The 16,202-nt window shown below is 36.9% G+C and overlaps 2 protein-coding genes across 2 annotated transcripts in view; one reads left to right on the plus strand and one right to left on the minus strand.

Moving 5' to 3' along the window:
• Positions 1 to 7,930, plus strand: part of LOC136843966 (serine proteinase stubble-like) — a 60,688-nt gene extending 52,758 nt beyond the window's left edge. Inside the window, exons 7-13 of the mRNA XM_067112982.1 lie at positions 296 to 340; positions 807 to 1,278; positions 3,364 to 3,493; positions 4,917 to 5,052; positions 5,442 to 5,563; positions 6,023 to 6,109; positions 6,292 to 7,930. Coding sequence (XP_066969083.1) covers positions 296 to 340; positions 807 to 1,278; positions 3,364 to 3,493; positions 4,917 to 5,052; positions 5,442 to 5,563; positions 6,023 to 6,109; positions 6,292 to 6,411 — 1,112 coding nt within the window. The 3' untranslated portion in view covers positions 6,412 to 7,930. The remainder of the gene's footprint in view (positions 1 to 295; positions 341 to 806; positions 1,279 to 3,363; positions 3,494 to 4,916; positions 5,053 to 5,441; positions 5,564 to 6,022; positions 6,110 to 6,291) is intronic.
• Positions 7,931 to 8,566: 636 nt separating this feature from the next.
• Positions 8,567 to 16,202, minus strand: part of LOC136844429 (uncharacterized) — a 29,426-nt gene continuing 21,790 nt past the window's right edge. Inside the window, exons 10-13 of the mRNA XM_067113659.1 lie at positions 12,366 to 12,501; positions 12,022 to 12,128; positions 10,740 to 10,826; positions 8,567 to 9,524 (exon numbers count right to left, since the gene is read on the minus strand). Coding sequence (XP_066969760.1) covers positions 9,405 to 9,524; positions 10,740 to 10,826; positions 12,022 to 12,128; positions 12,366 to 12,501 — 450 coding nt within the window. The 3' untranslated portion in view covers positions 8,567 to 9,404. The remainder of the gene's footprint in view (positions 9,525 to 10,739; positions 10,827 to 12,021; positions 12,129 to 12,365; positions 12,502 to 16,202) is intronic.

Genomic DNA, 16,202 nt, shown 5'->3' on the forward strand with positions numbered 1-16,202 from the left:
TAAGTCGGAACCATTTGTGATAGAGAGAGTCAGTAGTATCTTTGCGGATAAGTCGTAATGACCAAGAATTTACTCTAAAATCCCAACTTTTACTCTGATGGTATTCACAGTAAATGAAGGGATACTTCTGTGAAGCAACGGCTGCCTGTGGTGATAAAAGCTGCAAAATTAGCGAGACATTTAGGTAAAAACTAGACTGAACTGCTTTCAATCCCTACTTTCTTAGCACCTGTAAACATTGTCCTTTCTAAACCGTTTGAGAAGGAGGTCCAATAAATGTTTTTTTCTTCGACAGAGGGCACTGGATACGTTGCCAAAGGAAACCAGATTTGCCCACTGAGTAAGTATTATTATTATTATTATTATTATTATTATTATTATTATTATTATTATTATTATTATTCAGAATGTACACAGATTTATGTACTAGTTCCAAAAAGTTTATTAACGTCACAAGAAAGCTTCAGTAGAATAAAACTTCGATGCATTACAAGAATAGATAACAAATATACCACGAAATATGATTACGATCACAGTAATAGAAACTAAAGAAATTAAGCTAAACCAATCGCCTTTCAACTGTTCGTATCGTAAAGTACATCGATTTCAGAAATCAACGATACGCAGGTGCTTGAAGGCAGGAGGATATAGCCTAGATAATAAATGACAGATAAATGATTATAAAAACTTCTATTATTAGCTAAGCTCTGATTCACATTTTGAATGTCATGACAATAGAAATACACATTTCCCTAACTTGGAGAAACATTTTCAGTGGTTATGGAAAGACCACTGGTAGCTGGTAGCCGAGAGACCCAGCTTAAATGTAAGCATTGGCTTTGGAGAGGCAACCACGGCCCGTTTGAACACAGCATCCCCTCCACAAGAACACAATTTCACCAGTGGCAATACTCCAACGAACGCATTCCATATTGCTTCCTCTTCTTCGTCTGCCGCTTCTGTGTTTTCGAATTATACATATACTGCTTCTTCTGCGTCTACTGCCTCTGAGTCTACGGCTTCCACATCTACCGCAACATCGTCCCGCGATACTGCGACGGATACCGAGATTGAGACAAATGTCTCGACTCTGTTGTCATCGTCGGAAGGGAGAGGCCATGAATATATTCGGATCCAGGGGGGAAAACCCGCTGACATTGGCGAATGGCCCTTCATTGTGAGAATCCTGGTCATCTTGAGTGGGGCAGTCTTACCCTGCTCCGGAACGATATTGACCTCAACGTTCATTTTGACGGCCGGTCACTGCGTGTACGATGTGTAAGTACAATGGAATAAAACGTTTGACTTGGGGGTCAAAGGTTGTGTTATCATTACTTTGAGCCAAGTAAAGTAAGTATGCGTACTTAGAGTGCTCTGTATTTTTAGAATTGTTATACCTATATATACATATAGTATACTATCGATCGTATATCTAAGTTATTCTTGTGATTGTGAGGTTTAAAGTATGCTCTTATTGATCATATATCTGCTGATTCTGGTAGATTAGATAGCTTTAGCATACTCTTATTGGTCATATATCTGTTATTCTGTGATTAGATAAGCTTAGCATACTCTTATTGATCATATATCTGCTATCGTGATTTATATGTTTAGCATACTTTATTGATCGTATATCTGTTTTCTGTGATTGATATGTTAGTATACTCTTACTGATCTTATATCTGCTATTCTGTAGATTAGATAAGCTTACTGTAGCATACTCTTATTGATCATATATCTGCTATTCTGTAGATTAGATAAACTTAGCATACCACGATCGTATATCGCTATTCTGTAGATTAGATGTTTATGCACCCTATCGGTCGTATATCTGCTATTCTGTAGATTAGATAAGGTAGCATATCCTCTACTGATCGGCATCTGCTATTCTGTAGATTAGATAAGTAGTATACCGTTATTGATCGTGCGTCTGCTATTCTGTAGATTTTAGATGTTTAGCATACTGTTATTGATCGTGTATATCTGCTATTCTGTAGATTAGATAAGCTTAGCATACTGTTATTGATCGTATATCTGCTATTCTGTAGATTAGATAAGCTTAGCATACTCTTACTGATCGTATATCTGCTATTCTGTAGATTAGATAAGCTTAGCATACTCTTACTGATCGTATATCTGCTATTCTGTAGATTAGATAAGCTTAGCATACTGTTATTGATCGTATATCTGCTATTCTGTAGATTAGATAAGCTTAGCATACTCTTACTGATCGTATATCTGCTATTCTGTAGATTAGATAAGCTTAGCATACTGTTATTGATCGTACATCTGCTATTCTGTAGATTATATAAGCTTAGCATACTCTAATTAATCGTATATCTGCTCTTCTGTAGATTAAACTCACTAGTACATCTCAGTCGAATCCTCACGCTGTAAACGTAACTGTTTGCTGTCCGTGCAAGAAATTATATAACTGAGTGGATTCCTTTCTTGTATTCACAAGGCTTGCAGCTCAAAACGTTTTTTGTATTCGCAGAGTTATGCTATTAAAATTCAGGTATGACAACTTAATACATTGTTCAACTGTAACTGATAACAAGAACGAGCTACATATATACTAACTTATGTACTCTCACTCATAAATATAGAAACGAAATCTACTTTTTAAAATGTGGTTTGTTATTTTCTCAGAGTGTTATAAAAACCTATTTGAGAGAGAGAGAGAGAGAGAGAGAGAGAGAGAGAGAGAGAGAGAGAGAGAGAGAGAGAGATCTTGGGTGTTGAGTTATCTCTGTCCTGCAGAAGAAACTTCTCTAAATCAAGGAAACCCGACCCCCCCCCAAAAAAAAAAAAACTAGCAACGTTGTTATTTTTTATCTCTCACACCCACCATCTTGTCTTCGAAGTTAACACCAATAAACTTATTCTTCAGACGTCGTCGGAAGTACTTTTAACATTCCGATGGAGCACATTTGTCAAGCGCGCAGTGAACTTTACGTAATTCTACCAGCCATGAGAACAACTTCTTTACACCATTTATCTCTGATGCACAGATCTCTATTTTTATAGCAAAACGCTTTTAAGCATGTTTAGTTTTAGCTTAAAATTAGAATTACCTATTTTTCTCTGGATTCCTTTCCCTCACATATATTCCCTTATAATATATTTGAATTCACGCTTTCATAAAACTGATGTGCTTACCTCTTTCACGCTTGCATTGTACAACTTATTTTTTCAGATCATCTGCTTTCAATCCCCAACGGACTTTTCTCTTAAGTTTACCGTCTGAAAGCATTGTGAAGCATCTTAATTAAAAGTAACCAGAGACCTGTCTGTTTGTCAATCTGCCTTTCTACCCATCTCAAAGAAATATTAATTGTTAAATGATGACTTCATTTCCAGGAAAAAGAAGAGGGACCTTATCAAAGTGATAGCGTATGAGTACAACGTGCAGATCAAGGACGAGACTCCCAGGCAGTCGACGATTGTTGAAAAAATAATTTTACATCCGCGGTACGATTCCAAGACGCAGGTAAGTTCATAGAGATTATTGTTGTTCATGCAATTTTCGTATGGTTTTTTAACCCTTTTGATATCAATATTAACCGTTAAAAACTGTCTATAACAGTGGTTCTCAACCTTTTTTGGCCCATGCACCGTTTCACCATATGTCAAAAGGGCATTCCCTCCCCACCCTCTCCAAATTTGTCTGCCTCAAAAGGGGCATCCCAGATAATATGCATGTAGTACTAAAAATCCTTCGTCACAATCCCCCCCCCCCGGGAAACTCTGAAATTCCCCCCCTAGGGGGGAATTCCCCCTTGGTTGAGAACTACTGGTCTATAAAGTCGTTATGAACGCTTGAAAGGTAAAATGGCATGAGAGGAACAGTACGGCTTACAGATATTATTTGGTAATGTTTTAAAGTGACTAATACATACGAATTCGTAAGTGTCAAATATGCTTTTCAGTAATACAAGCTTCATAAAATTCCGTAAAAGAATGCGTCACCAGACTGACGTTCTCCAAAAAGAGATCTGATGAAAGTTTTAGTGAAACCCAACAAATGATTATTTTCTCTATGAAAGAACGTGCCATCAGTATTTATCATTTTTTTCCCGGAAAGAATCGATTGATTGGTAATTTCCGGAAGTATTTAATTACCAATATTTCTGAGAAACATAGAACTTAATAATATTTCTACAAGGAGAATTCCATTCACTAATTCTCGAAGGGAAAACTTGGTGAATTACAACAAAAAATCATCTAACTTAAAATTCCCCGTAAAAGGTGTATCTAAGAGAAATGCCCATGGGAAAACGATCTTGTTATTTTGCTTCACACACATACATACACACACATATATATACATATACATATATAAATAATTAATTACTGAAACCTTTGAGTGGTTCCTGCTTTGAAGCAAAATTGCAAAGATCATTTTCCCTTGAGTATTTCACGTAGATACACCTTCTAATGGGTAATTAATATATGTATGTATATATATATATATATATATATATATATATATATATATATATATATATATATATATATATATATATATATATATATATATATATATATCTACACACATATATATATATAAATATATATATTATTTATTCATTATTTATTTATTACCTCAAACAGGACCCTGAACGAAACCCTTGATTACTTTTTCTAGAAAAGCTCGCTTAAATTCCTACTTGATGTAAATTTTCACTGAGGAAGTATTGGAGTTTTTTTTCGAGGAAACAGACTTTTAGCTGGTTATCTGAGGAACAAAACTTTTATTAATGCTCCCCGAAAGGCAAATTTTTTTCCAGGGTAAATTACCCTGCTAATGTTACCCTTTAATATCTATCTGGTTATTGCTTTTTAACAGAGTCCCTTTGAAAAATTACCTCATGACAAATTTTTTAAGCACATTTGTTTCTTTCTTTCGACAGACAGCCGATATAGCACTATTAAAGCTGAAAAAGGCTTTGGTGTTTGGGGCAGGAGTTGGTCCTGTCTGCATAGCACCACCAGGAGACTATGTGGGGTCTCCAGTGGTCATCCTCGGTTGGGGGAGTCTAAAGTACCGTAAGTGTTACAAGTTGGATTTGTCAATTTTTGGGCTCTGAAATAAATTCTGATTTTTCGCTAAAACACTAAAAGTAATGTTTCAGATGTATCAAATTATTTTTAATTGTCATAGACCGATAAAAATGATTAGTTCTATTTAAGTAAATTTTTTGTATAGCGTCTTGAACGCATGTCCCGTTGGAATCGATTCAGTTGGAGAGCCCTCCTTTGTATTTGAGGCATTATATCCCCAGCCAATCAGTAACATTTTTGAGGGTAGGGGGTTATAAAAATCACCAAAAATCCCTCAAAAAGTAATCACGTTGGTAGTAATATCAAGAATTTGTCAGAAGTTTCACATTTTCTCAAAAAATGACTCCAATAATGAAGCTGAATGTTTTCCGTAGAGGGAAGAGATCCGAGCGTTCTCCACGAAGCAACTCAGATCGTTGTTGATATCAACGAGTGTGCCAAGAATTACTCTACTTTACCTGCTGGCGATGGAGAATACCCCATTACCCGAGACCACGTAAGTATGATGACTAAGTAGAGAGTGACACTCAGTTAAAATACCTTCATGTATTCGGCAAGAGTGAGTGCTCGCGTTATATTTGCTCCTTTTCTGGTTTCGCCAGTATTTGCTGACTGTCTGCTTTATCATGAACCCTCTTTCTTCTTCTCATCAAAGCTCCTCTCTGTTTGAGGAGATGACAGAGCTGATCCTAAGAGCTACAACAGTGATTTTTTGTCCTTTATTTAAGGTCTGTCCAACCTTCTTGCGTCTGGTTTGCCAGCATGTAAGCGTTGGGGCTAACTAGTGTATATGTAAGTGGTCTGGATTTCTTCCTCAGCATTAAATCATACGTTTGGGATCTTGGCATTATCAGCTCAATATTCTTAATTGGGGATAAATGTCCACTTTTTATGAAATGCAGATAACTGCCAGACAGGAAGTTAATCAGTTTATTATCAATTCAATTTCTTCCAGGTGTGTGCTGCAGCACCAGGAATCGACAGTTGCGAGGGAGATTCCGGAGGGCCAGTCCTGATCCAAATTGGAACTTCTTGGTATCAGGTAAGATTTATGTTTCAGAAGAACAAGCAGTTTGTTAGGCAAATTCAAATCAAGTTTTCCCAAGAATTAAACAACTTACAACTTATTATTTATGTTACATCAGCTCTAATGAAATTATAGTGGTTTATGTAGAGCATAATGCATATTGCACTACAGTCGTGACTGATGACTTTTCCTTGCAGCTAGGCATTATATCCTTTGGTTTCAAGTGCGCCGTGCCTGGCTTTCCTGGGGTCAACACTTTGGTTCCAAGTTATGCACAGTGGATCTTCGCCACAGTAAAAGATAGCACATGCGACTAGCTGGAACCGAGTACTTTGAGTTTCTCCAGCAAGTGAGGAAGGCTAGATGGCGCCACAATGCATGGAATGCAGTATTATTCCAGTCACTGACTGGTGTACCTTAATGCATTCAGTGAATGCTGCTTTTGTGAAATTCAACTGATAGCTTGATCACTTATTAAAAGCCTACGTGCCACCACCAACAAACTCTAAGAGGAACGTAGATGTCACTCTAAGTTAACCAAAAGCTTTTGTGAGTTCGTGAAACTTATCTGAAATCAGTTACTGTTCAGATGAGTATCGTATACATATCTGGTCTACAGCGGTTATGCTGGTTAATTTTTCATTTGTATATATACTGTGGATATTTTTGCAAGTAAGTTGCGTGTGGCACACATTCATAGGTTTCATTGCACTTGTGTTATATAGATGTAAATTGTGTGACCTGGCAATTGCCTTTGTGGAAATACTCCAGCAAAAAAAGATAAGTTTCAGAAATGTGAACGAGAAGACTCATTTGCGTGCTTAATCATATCAGAAAAGTGTAGATGAAACTTATTCTTGAATAATCTGTTTTCCAATGCTCATCTTTGCTTGATATTCATACATGGTTTTTCCCCTCGTTTATAAAAAAGAAAATTGCAATAAGCATTATAGATTCTTTTCTAAGTAGATTTTACATCACCTAGATTGGGTGAGTCGTGGGGTGGTTATTCCATATATTATCCTAGGTGGCTGATTTTATATAACCCAAAAAGGGGAAAAAGTATTGAAAAGCATATGCCTTTTTATTATGAATCTTCATGCTTGAAAACATAGAAAAACAAACAAGTTCTATCAGTAGTTTTCACAGATTTAATAAATTAATGTTTCTACTTCGTAATTTTTGTCCTTTTTTTTTATTTTTGGTGCTTTCCATATTTTAATGAATTGTAAACCCATGGGCATGAAGGCATTCACATCTGTGAGGCCATTCAACAGATGGACGTACAAATTTGATTAAATTTTCACGCAAGAGAAAATTAAATAATTTTCCATAATTTCGATGTCCATTAATCTGAAAAGATTCTGAAGAATAAAAATGACTGAGTGAATGTGAATGTCTAGGGGTCCTGTATTAAGGTAAAATATCTCAAGCATTAAAAGTAATGGAATCTGAAGTGGACTTCCCGTCACTGAATAGGTTAAAACATCACAACTGTAATTAGACCAAATATTATACAATTGTTTGCAAGTTATTGTTCTTTGATTTCTCTTAATGACAGGTTTTATTCCTTTTTTATATCAGGAGCGCACATCATAAACTATGGATACTCAGTTACCGAGACTCAAAATTCTGAACAGAAAATGTATCTGTTACGAAGCATAAACAGTATCTTTAACCAAAATTACGCATTTATAGGAATAATATCTTTCATCTAAATACGTTGACCAGTTTTATGCATATCACTGTATGAATGTTTTTGTACCTGAAAAAAGAAGCCTCGTGCAGTTACTTATGTAAATAGCCTTATTTATTTTGCCATATTTGTTCTAGATAGTACAGCTACCTGAACTTTGTCTAATGTGTCTGAATATATTTTTCAAAAATATAATGCTGTATTTTTTCACCCTATTTTACAGATTTAGAAGAGGCTAAAATTATGATACGGAAAGCTGTTCTCTATAGAATGCCTGTGTGTGAAATTTAACACAAATTTTTTTCTCTCCTCATTGAATCTCCTCTCTTGGAAATGTTTTACCGCATTATGGTAAATACTTTACATTTACCTTAGGTTTTTTTTATTAAAGATCTGGATTTCCTTAAAACCTTTATTTCATCTTTTACGAGCTACGATGAGCAAACTTCTCAGAACGCGTTGACAAAGCTGCCCTTGGTTTTTTAATAAAGCATCAAAATAGGCGAACATCACAGATTCACATCAAGATTATGAAAATACAAATGAATACCTAGATTTGCAAAGAAAAGGGAGAAGACCTATTTCTTTTATTTACCTCTAGGCAAATTTTGGCTTCACTGCAAGCAAGGCAGTTTCTTTAATATATTTGCCGGAAGTTTACTTTTAGAAATAAGAACCATGTTCGTAAAATGTATCTTTCAACAAAATCTTGATGAAAACTAAAATAAATTTCCCCTGTCTATATTTGTACACGAATATTTTTCTACAAAATAAGTTTATTAGCAACAGGACTATTCCAGGAGTTGACAGTGCAACACTAAAATTCATTTGACATGAAACTATTTGATAATAGGTAAAACCAGTCTTTTAAAGTGACGCTATAATTACGGAAAGAAGTAGACAAATTCATATAGGCTTTTAATTTTTACCGACTGAAGAATTACATCACCTGATCCTCTCTTAGGGGAGGAGCATTGGGAAAATGCGCTCGGCATCTGAAAGTTTTGGCTGGAGTATAAAATCTTCGACAAATTAACTTGCATGAGCTGACAGTTTAAATGTTACTGTTAAAAACCACATTACACCTGTTGGTGGTTTCGTCATGTAACTGGTAACGACTAAGTCTTGGGCGTGCACTTGCATTATTCATTAACTCAATACAGGTACCATGAATGAGGGAAATAAGAAGGACCAGAACAGAGACAACATTATTCCTAAAACCTTAACTAGTACAGCTCGTAAGATTCATGTTGAAATCTATTGCACTCTATGTAAATCCAGCAATAAGCAAATAAAAAACTAAATAAATTAATAATTAAATAGATAAGTTAATAAAAAGTTAGCAAAGGAAGTGACAACATGCAACAAATTATATACCAGTTTATCAAACCCGTAGCAAATATCATTGAAGAACGGCAGTTCACAAATATTATTTTCATTAGAATCATCAAAGAGAAGTGTTAGAGTTCACAAGTTCACCACAGAAACCCTATCTAAGAACTAGGTAAAATTCCCTCGCAAAATATTTCTCGTCATTTGCCGCCATGGAAAAAAATTTAAAGTTGCAATATTCTTCACCCCCAAGTCAACGGCAGCAAGACAGGATACCGCTGGTTACCGACAGGAACCCGATGACACAGAGTCTAGGATCCATTGCTTGTAAGAAGAGACTCTTGTGTAAACGCCGGGGTATTTAGCTTCAGCGCAGCCTATGCCAAAGCTCACGATTCCAATCTGATGTTGGGATGGGTAAATAGGCAAATTTATGTTTATTAAAGGTAAGTTTTCAGATTGAATAACTCTCAAACAACGTACAAATATACCATTTGATTAATTTATTTGATCCCACTTCTCTCTGCCCCAAGCTGTCTATGTTATCTTTTTTCCGACAAAAACTATTTTGGTATTGTATATTCATTACGAAGACAGAATCAAGCCCCTGTCAAATGACAGGCACCCGTCAGGATATAAACTACCTGGACCCTGTGGAGTTCACTGTTTGCCAAATTGCGCAACAAGGAATGTTCCCATTTCCACGTTCCGAAATTATCTCTTCCTGCTGCTCATTTTCTCTAACCTTAACCACTTGCATTTTATCGTCAGAATGGGACTCAATTGCCTCATATGGTAAAAATAATTGGTAACTCCATCGTACTGTTTCTTCCATGTTAATAATATGACGTCTACCATATAAATCTTCAGCTTAGGTACTGAACTCACACATTAAAAACCAGCTTATCAGGGAATGAAACGGAATTAGACAGGGGGTGGGGGTTCCTGTTCTTTAAAAACATATTCGTCATTCTCATGAAAATTGGAATCCAACCAAAGCATGAGATGTAATCAAATAATGATTGCCGCGTGAAAGAATTCCTTACTAAGAAAATAATCGAAAGACAGATATTCAAACTGATTCAGAGCCACCACTGGCACTGTTGTCCCTAAAAGCAGTTTCAGAATCACGGTGGTCTGGCCTGAGTATGTTGATTTATGAAATTTGGGCTGTCAAGCCAAGGGGATACTTTAGGTCACTGAGCGTTAGGACAGTGAAAAGAGGGAGTTGGATCCAGAAAATAAAGGTAATGAAGTACAAAGATCTACTGGCGGAGCTGGAAGGCAACTCCACAGTTGCATTCAGAAGCAAAAGTCATAGTCACGAGGCTGGGCAGCAAGATTGAAGAAAGGTAGCAGGAAAGGAGGTAAAATTAAAGGTTAAACAGTGATTGGAGTTATGGGCCGAAGGGGCGCTACAAACGACCCTTTAGCAGTGCCTACAATGCAATACGTAGGGTTCACTGATGGGGTTTGAGTATGTTAAGAAATATACAAATGAGAAAGACTGCAACTGAATTACAAAACAAATACATTGCTAAAGGAGTACAATTAATGGAGTAACAAATAAAATTGCTCATCAGTTTGTTTTCTTCCTCTGAAGAGAGCATAGCTTACCATTGACCAAGTTTTGCCTTCACGGATCATTAGAGGACCACCGGAGTCTCCCTGACAAGCATCCTTTCCAGGAGAAGCAGCACAAATCTAGAGGTTTGAAAAGAAAAAAAAAAACTTCTGTATAATCTTCCATTGCAAATGCAATAAGGTGAGAATAGCTTTAAGACTAATAGAAGGTCAACCAGGGGCAATGAGCAGTTTCTTTGTGACAAAGACAGCTTTCTCGATCTAAGATGAGAACAAGCCCTCTCGTTTGTGAGTGTGTGTGTGTGTGTGTGTGTGTATGTGTGTGTGTGTGTGTGTTTGTGTGTGTGTCTGTGAGAGCAAGAGAAAGAGAAAGGAGGCAGAAATTGTGCGAAAGACGGATAAACAAACCTCCCTTCCGAAATTCATTGTGCTTCCATCTTCATCCAAGGATCTCTATAGCATTAAGTTTACTGCGCTGTGACGAAAATACTATTTGGAGTGTGCTTTTCTATTTCAGGTCAATATTTGAATTCCTATTGATTATCCAGAGGTTTTCACACATGATGGAACTACGTCTACCCATTCCTTATTTCTAGTTTTACTGCGCATTGTCATCTTCACTTTTCGGCTCATCATCATCTTTAAGTTGTAGACTGTTTTAGTCCTCTTTTGTTATGTTTGACGGCTTGTTGATTTTTATTTTTCTGCAAAAGTTTGAGATGGCTATTTGTCTGTCCGTCTGCACTTTTTCTGCCCGCCCTCAGATCTTAAAATCTACTGAGGCTAGAGGGGTGCAAATTGGTATGTTGATCATCACACTCCAATCATCAAACATACCAAATTGCAGCCCTCTAGCCTCAGTAGTTATTATTTTTATTTAAGGTTAAAGTTAACCATGATCGTGCGCATGGCGCTACTATAGGTGCCAACAACACAGGCCACCACCGGGCCGTGACTGAGTGTTTCATACAGCATTATACGCTGTACAGAAAACTCGACTGAGCCGAAAAAACTTTGGCTCATTTTTTACTTGTTGTTCATTGTATCTAGAGCTCTTAGAGGCATCTATGAAAAGAACAGGCAAAACCCATTACATTACAATCTGCATTTAGGATTACTTTTTATGATGCTCTACTCAACATTTTCTGAGAATCCCTTAGAACTGGGTAGCCTATACTGGATATAAATGTGAATTACAGCATGTAAAGATAGGACATAACATGAGTGACTAACGTAGAAATGTATGTTAAACGTAAAATGATCAAATATGTGAACTGAGGTTCCCTTTGTGGAGAAAACAGTCTTTTGAACTCACGTTGGTTTTTTTGACATCAAAGGACGCTTTAGAATACGACTTCTCACACTTCCCAAGAGGCTGAACTTTCACGACCACTTCCTGCAGCTTGCTTGGAGTTTTTCCCGCTGAAATGAGGGCAATATTTATTAATCAGGCAGTTTCATCTTCGCGTAAACAGGCGTACTTTAATTTGAACGATGGTTGTGCAGTTTAGCGCGAGTGTTACAGATCTATAAAACTGTATGGCATATATTTTGATTTAGAAACATCCGGTTGTTAGGTGAAAGAGCATAATGACAGAATGGCACTGATAATACAAAGGGTTTTCAAAAAGAGTTACAAATAACAGCGGTGTCCCTTACAGTAGCTGAGAGTCCCCCAACCAGCGACGTGGGCCAGTTTCCCATCAAAGTTAGTCTTGGTTGGGAGGCAAATGGGCCCAACGTTTTTTGTCCACTTCAGGGGTGTCTTCAGAACAGCAATGGCAATGTCATTTTCCTTGAATAGAGAGGCATTTGCGTAAGATACTGCTAATAAGTTGACTTTCTTTTTTGTTATATAATTGTTGTTTGCAGATTTACATGAAGATTACAAATGAGCAGACTTCAAATAAAAAAAAAAAACTTAGCAATTAAAAGTAGTTTCCAATGAGAATTGCAGGCAAGTTTACACGTATACTGCTTATGAAAAGGTGTAAATATCGAGACAAGAAAACATATAATAAGTCTGATACATTCATCATATTACATGTGAAGGTGTATATATATTTGGTGTAAATAAATACATTTCACCTACATGGTGGTAAAAAGCTGGTTTTTAGCATTTTTAGATGGTTTGGCCTCATGTAACGATTAGCTGGCGGAAGGGTGAATGATTTGGATTGTTAGAAGGATTGAGAAAAGGAAGAATCAGAGAGTGTTGGATAGATGGAGTGAAAGAGGTACTGGAATGAGAGGCCTTAATGCCTAATAAGACAAGTCAGTGCATGCAATATAGAGATACATGATGCACTTGGTCTACGGAGCATAAGAGGATGAACTGGTAAATATCTTGGAAAGGTTCTGTACAGAATTCGTCCTCGATTCAGCAATGTCTGTTTTTATTTTTTCGCTGCAGCCACCTTCTTGTAAGCGATATGTTTGGTGTTGAAAATCTGCATATTTACTTTTACGCTCTTTCCCTTTAGGTGGGGTGGCTTTAGTTCGCGGTAAGTATTTCAAGACAAGTTTGCTGGCAGCTTGTCTAAGTCAACAGAGGCCCAACTGGCATCATTGCAATGAGCCTAAAGCCATGTACCTACTATTTTCCCATTTTTTTTTTTGTACTGATTCGCAATGATACACTCCGACCTATAACTTCAGAAAGATGTAGCCCATACGCCTGTTAAGCTCAAAATTCTGTTACTGTCACGATTGGGTTATGATATCTGTAATGCCAGTATGACACCAGTACCATACGCGACGATACTGTGCAATGGCAGCACGATGTGCCTCAATACTATTTTGATACAAGTTTAATGGGACTTGAAACTATGACGAACAAGCACTACTTTGGTACAATGTGTCACGACTATACAGACCATGGGACGATATCTTTGCAAGCGCTGTCTTGTGGGGTTCATGTAGACACAAAGTTAACATCTTGGTAGGGTGTGGTGGATTCTCAGTCACGGGGAACTCGTGACAACATTATGGTAAAATAGTAACAATACTTGGCCCATTTAGCTTATATCGTGGAACATGAAGGCAATGTATTGTTTCCTTAGTGGCGTATTTGATAAAAAAAGTTAGGGTGGAGTATTGATACCATTATGATGTGGACGCCTGCGATAATATGTAACCCTCAAAGCGCTAAGATTTTTGTCTGATCTGTTGAAATTCGTACCATGCCAAAAAAGAGACGATGACTTCTTTGTGAACTTTCATAATTGTCCAGCACTTTCCCCAACAACATCTGTAATAGGCAAAGGACCTTTGTTCGACTTGCTAAGGTGTCACATGACATTATGGTGAATTGTCTGGCTTAAAAGGGAGAGCTCACGCACACTGTAGAGCTTCCCCCCTCCCCTCCCTTTTCAGTTTTTTTTCGAACCTAATTTTCTTATACATGTAAGGAAATATTTTTGGAAATTTTTGGGGTATTATAACAATATTTTCAAACCATCACATCATTTTAAAAAAGTTTAATAGTCACAGAGAATATATTTGCAGATACATTTGGTAAAGTTAAACGGTGACTTAGTGGTCAGAGTGGACATAAAACTGTATGTGAGCGGTTCGTGTGCAACCAAGTAACTTGCTCTGACGAGTAGACTGATTTCAACAGCCTGTCAGTCTCCATCTGTTCTCCCTGGCGTGTAGGTACAGTCCTCATTCACCCATGTTATATATTATTAATTGTTACCCATCATATAGGGATGATATATAAACTAGAAAAATTAGGTATGTTTGTTTATTTTAGTTCATTAAAACTTATGTACATGTTTCTCTCTCTCTCTCTCTTTGCTCACTCTCAAGATCTGTAAGTATGTTCTGGTTTACCTTTGTATTAGATTCTTTTGTCTTATTTGTTTTAATGTTATTTATTTATCATGTCATTTTTCTTATATTCAGACTATAGGCTTTAGTTTTATTCTCGGCTGAAGAATTGCAATCCTGGAAGTATCTATCAACTTTAATGTGCATTACTGTTTTTTTTTTTTTTTTTTCAGAAATGTCTGATGGTCGAATGTGGCGATATTTGAAGAGGAAACATGAGGACAAAAATTCTCCCAGTGATACAGTCACTGATACTGATGATGAGGCTAATGATGAAGAAATGCAGCCTTCTACTAAATTTCTCAGGACTGAGGCAAAAGTGGACAAAAGAAAGGTACGTCTTTACAGTGAAAACTACTTAGCAATGGGCTTTGCATGGACTGTTGATCCAAGTTGTCCCATTCCACTGTGCCTCGTCTGTGGCAAACAGCTCTCAAATGCAGCAATGGCTCCAGCAAAACTGAAAAGACACTTCACAACAAACCACAGTAATATGTCAAATAAAAGTGCCGATTATTTTAAGAGGTTATTGGAAACACAAAGAAAACAGAGTGCTGCTTTTGTGAGTACGGTGAGTGTCAGTGAAAATGCCCAGGAAGCTAGTTATTTGGTAGCAGAACCTATCGCACAAAAAAGGAAAAGTCACACAGTTGGCGAGAACCTAATAATGCCAGCATGTAAAATTTTAGTGGGTAAAATGCTGGGACAAAATGCAGTACGAGCAATTGAAAATGTTCCACTTTCAGACAATACGCTAAGTCGACGCATTGATGACATGTCACGTGATGCTGAAGAGGTTTTGTGTGATAAACTAATAAATGACAGTTTTTATCCAGGTTGACGAATCAACAGATTTAACCAATAATTGCCATGTCGTAGCTGTCTTGATTTGTCAATGAGGGTGAAATTCAAGAAAACTTTTTTGTTGCGGGAAGAACTACCTGAAACTAGTACAGGAAGAGATATATTTAATATTTTGTCTTCATATCTGGAAAAAAGAGGTCTCTCCTGGAAGAATTGTGTTGGCATCTGCACTGATGGTGCCCCATCAATGGTAGGCTCAATCAGAGGTTTCGCTTCTCTTGTAAAGCAAGAAAATGCTGATGCTGTCACTACACACTGTTTTCTTCACAGAGAGGTACTGGTTTCAAAAGCTCTTGGAGATGAATTGAAAAAGTTTTTGATAATGTCATCAAAATGGTGAACTTTATCAAACAAAGACCAGTTCATTGCAGAATGTTTAAAAAGTTGTGTGAAAACTTGGACAAAGAGCATAAAAATCTCCTGCTGCATACAGAAATTCTGTGGCTCAGTAGAGGAAGAGTTCTAAATAGAGTGTTTAAGCTGAAAGGTGAATTACAGGAGTACTTTCAAGAAAACAGCAAGTCAGATTTCGCTGAGCGCTTTGAAGATGAAGAATGGTTGCAGAAGCTAGCCTACTTAGCATATATTTTTCAGCACATGAATCAGTTGAGTAAGTCACTGCAAGGCTCTGTAGAAAATGTATTGACTTCAAGTGATAAAATTCTTGGATTTAAAAGAAGACTAAACCTTTGGAAAAACCATGTTTCAAAAGGAAACCTTGAAATGTTTCAGCTACTGCAGGGGCTTAAAAGCGAAGATGGATACCAGCAAATTTCAAGTCTTATTCAAAAGCACCTA

This window comes from Macrobrachium rosenbergii, chromosome 12, assembly GCF_040412425.1.
Source record: "Macrobrachium rosenbergii isolate ZJJX-2024 chromosome 12, ASM4041242v1, whole genome shotgun sequence".
Taxonomy (NCBI): domain Eukaryota; kingdom Metazoa; phylum Arthropoda; class Malacostraca; order Decapoda; family Palaemonidae; genus Macrobrachium; species Macrobrachium rosenbergii.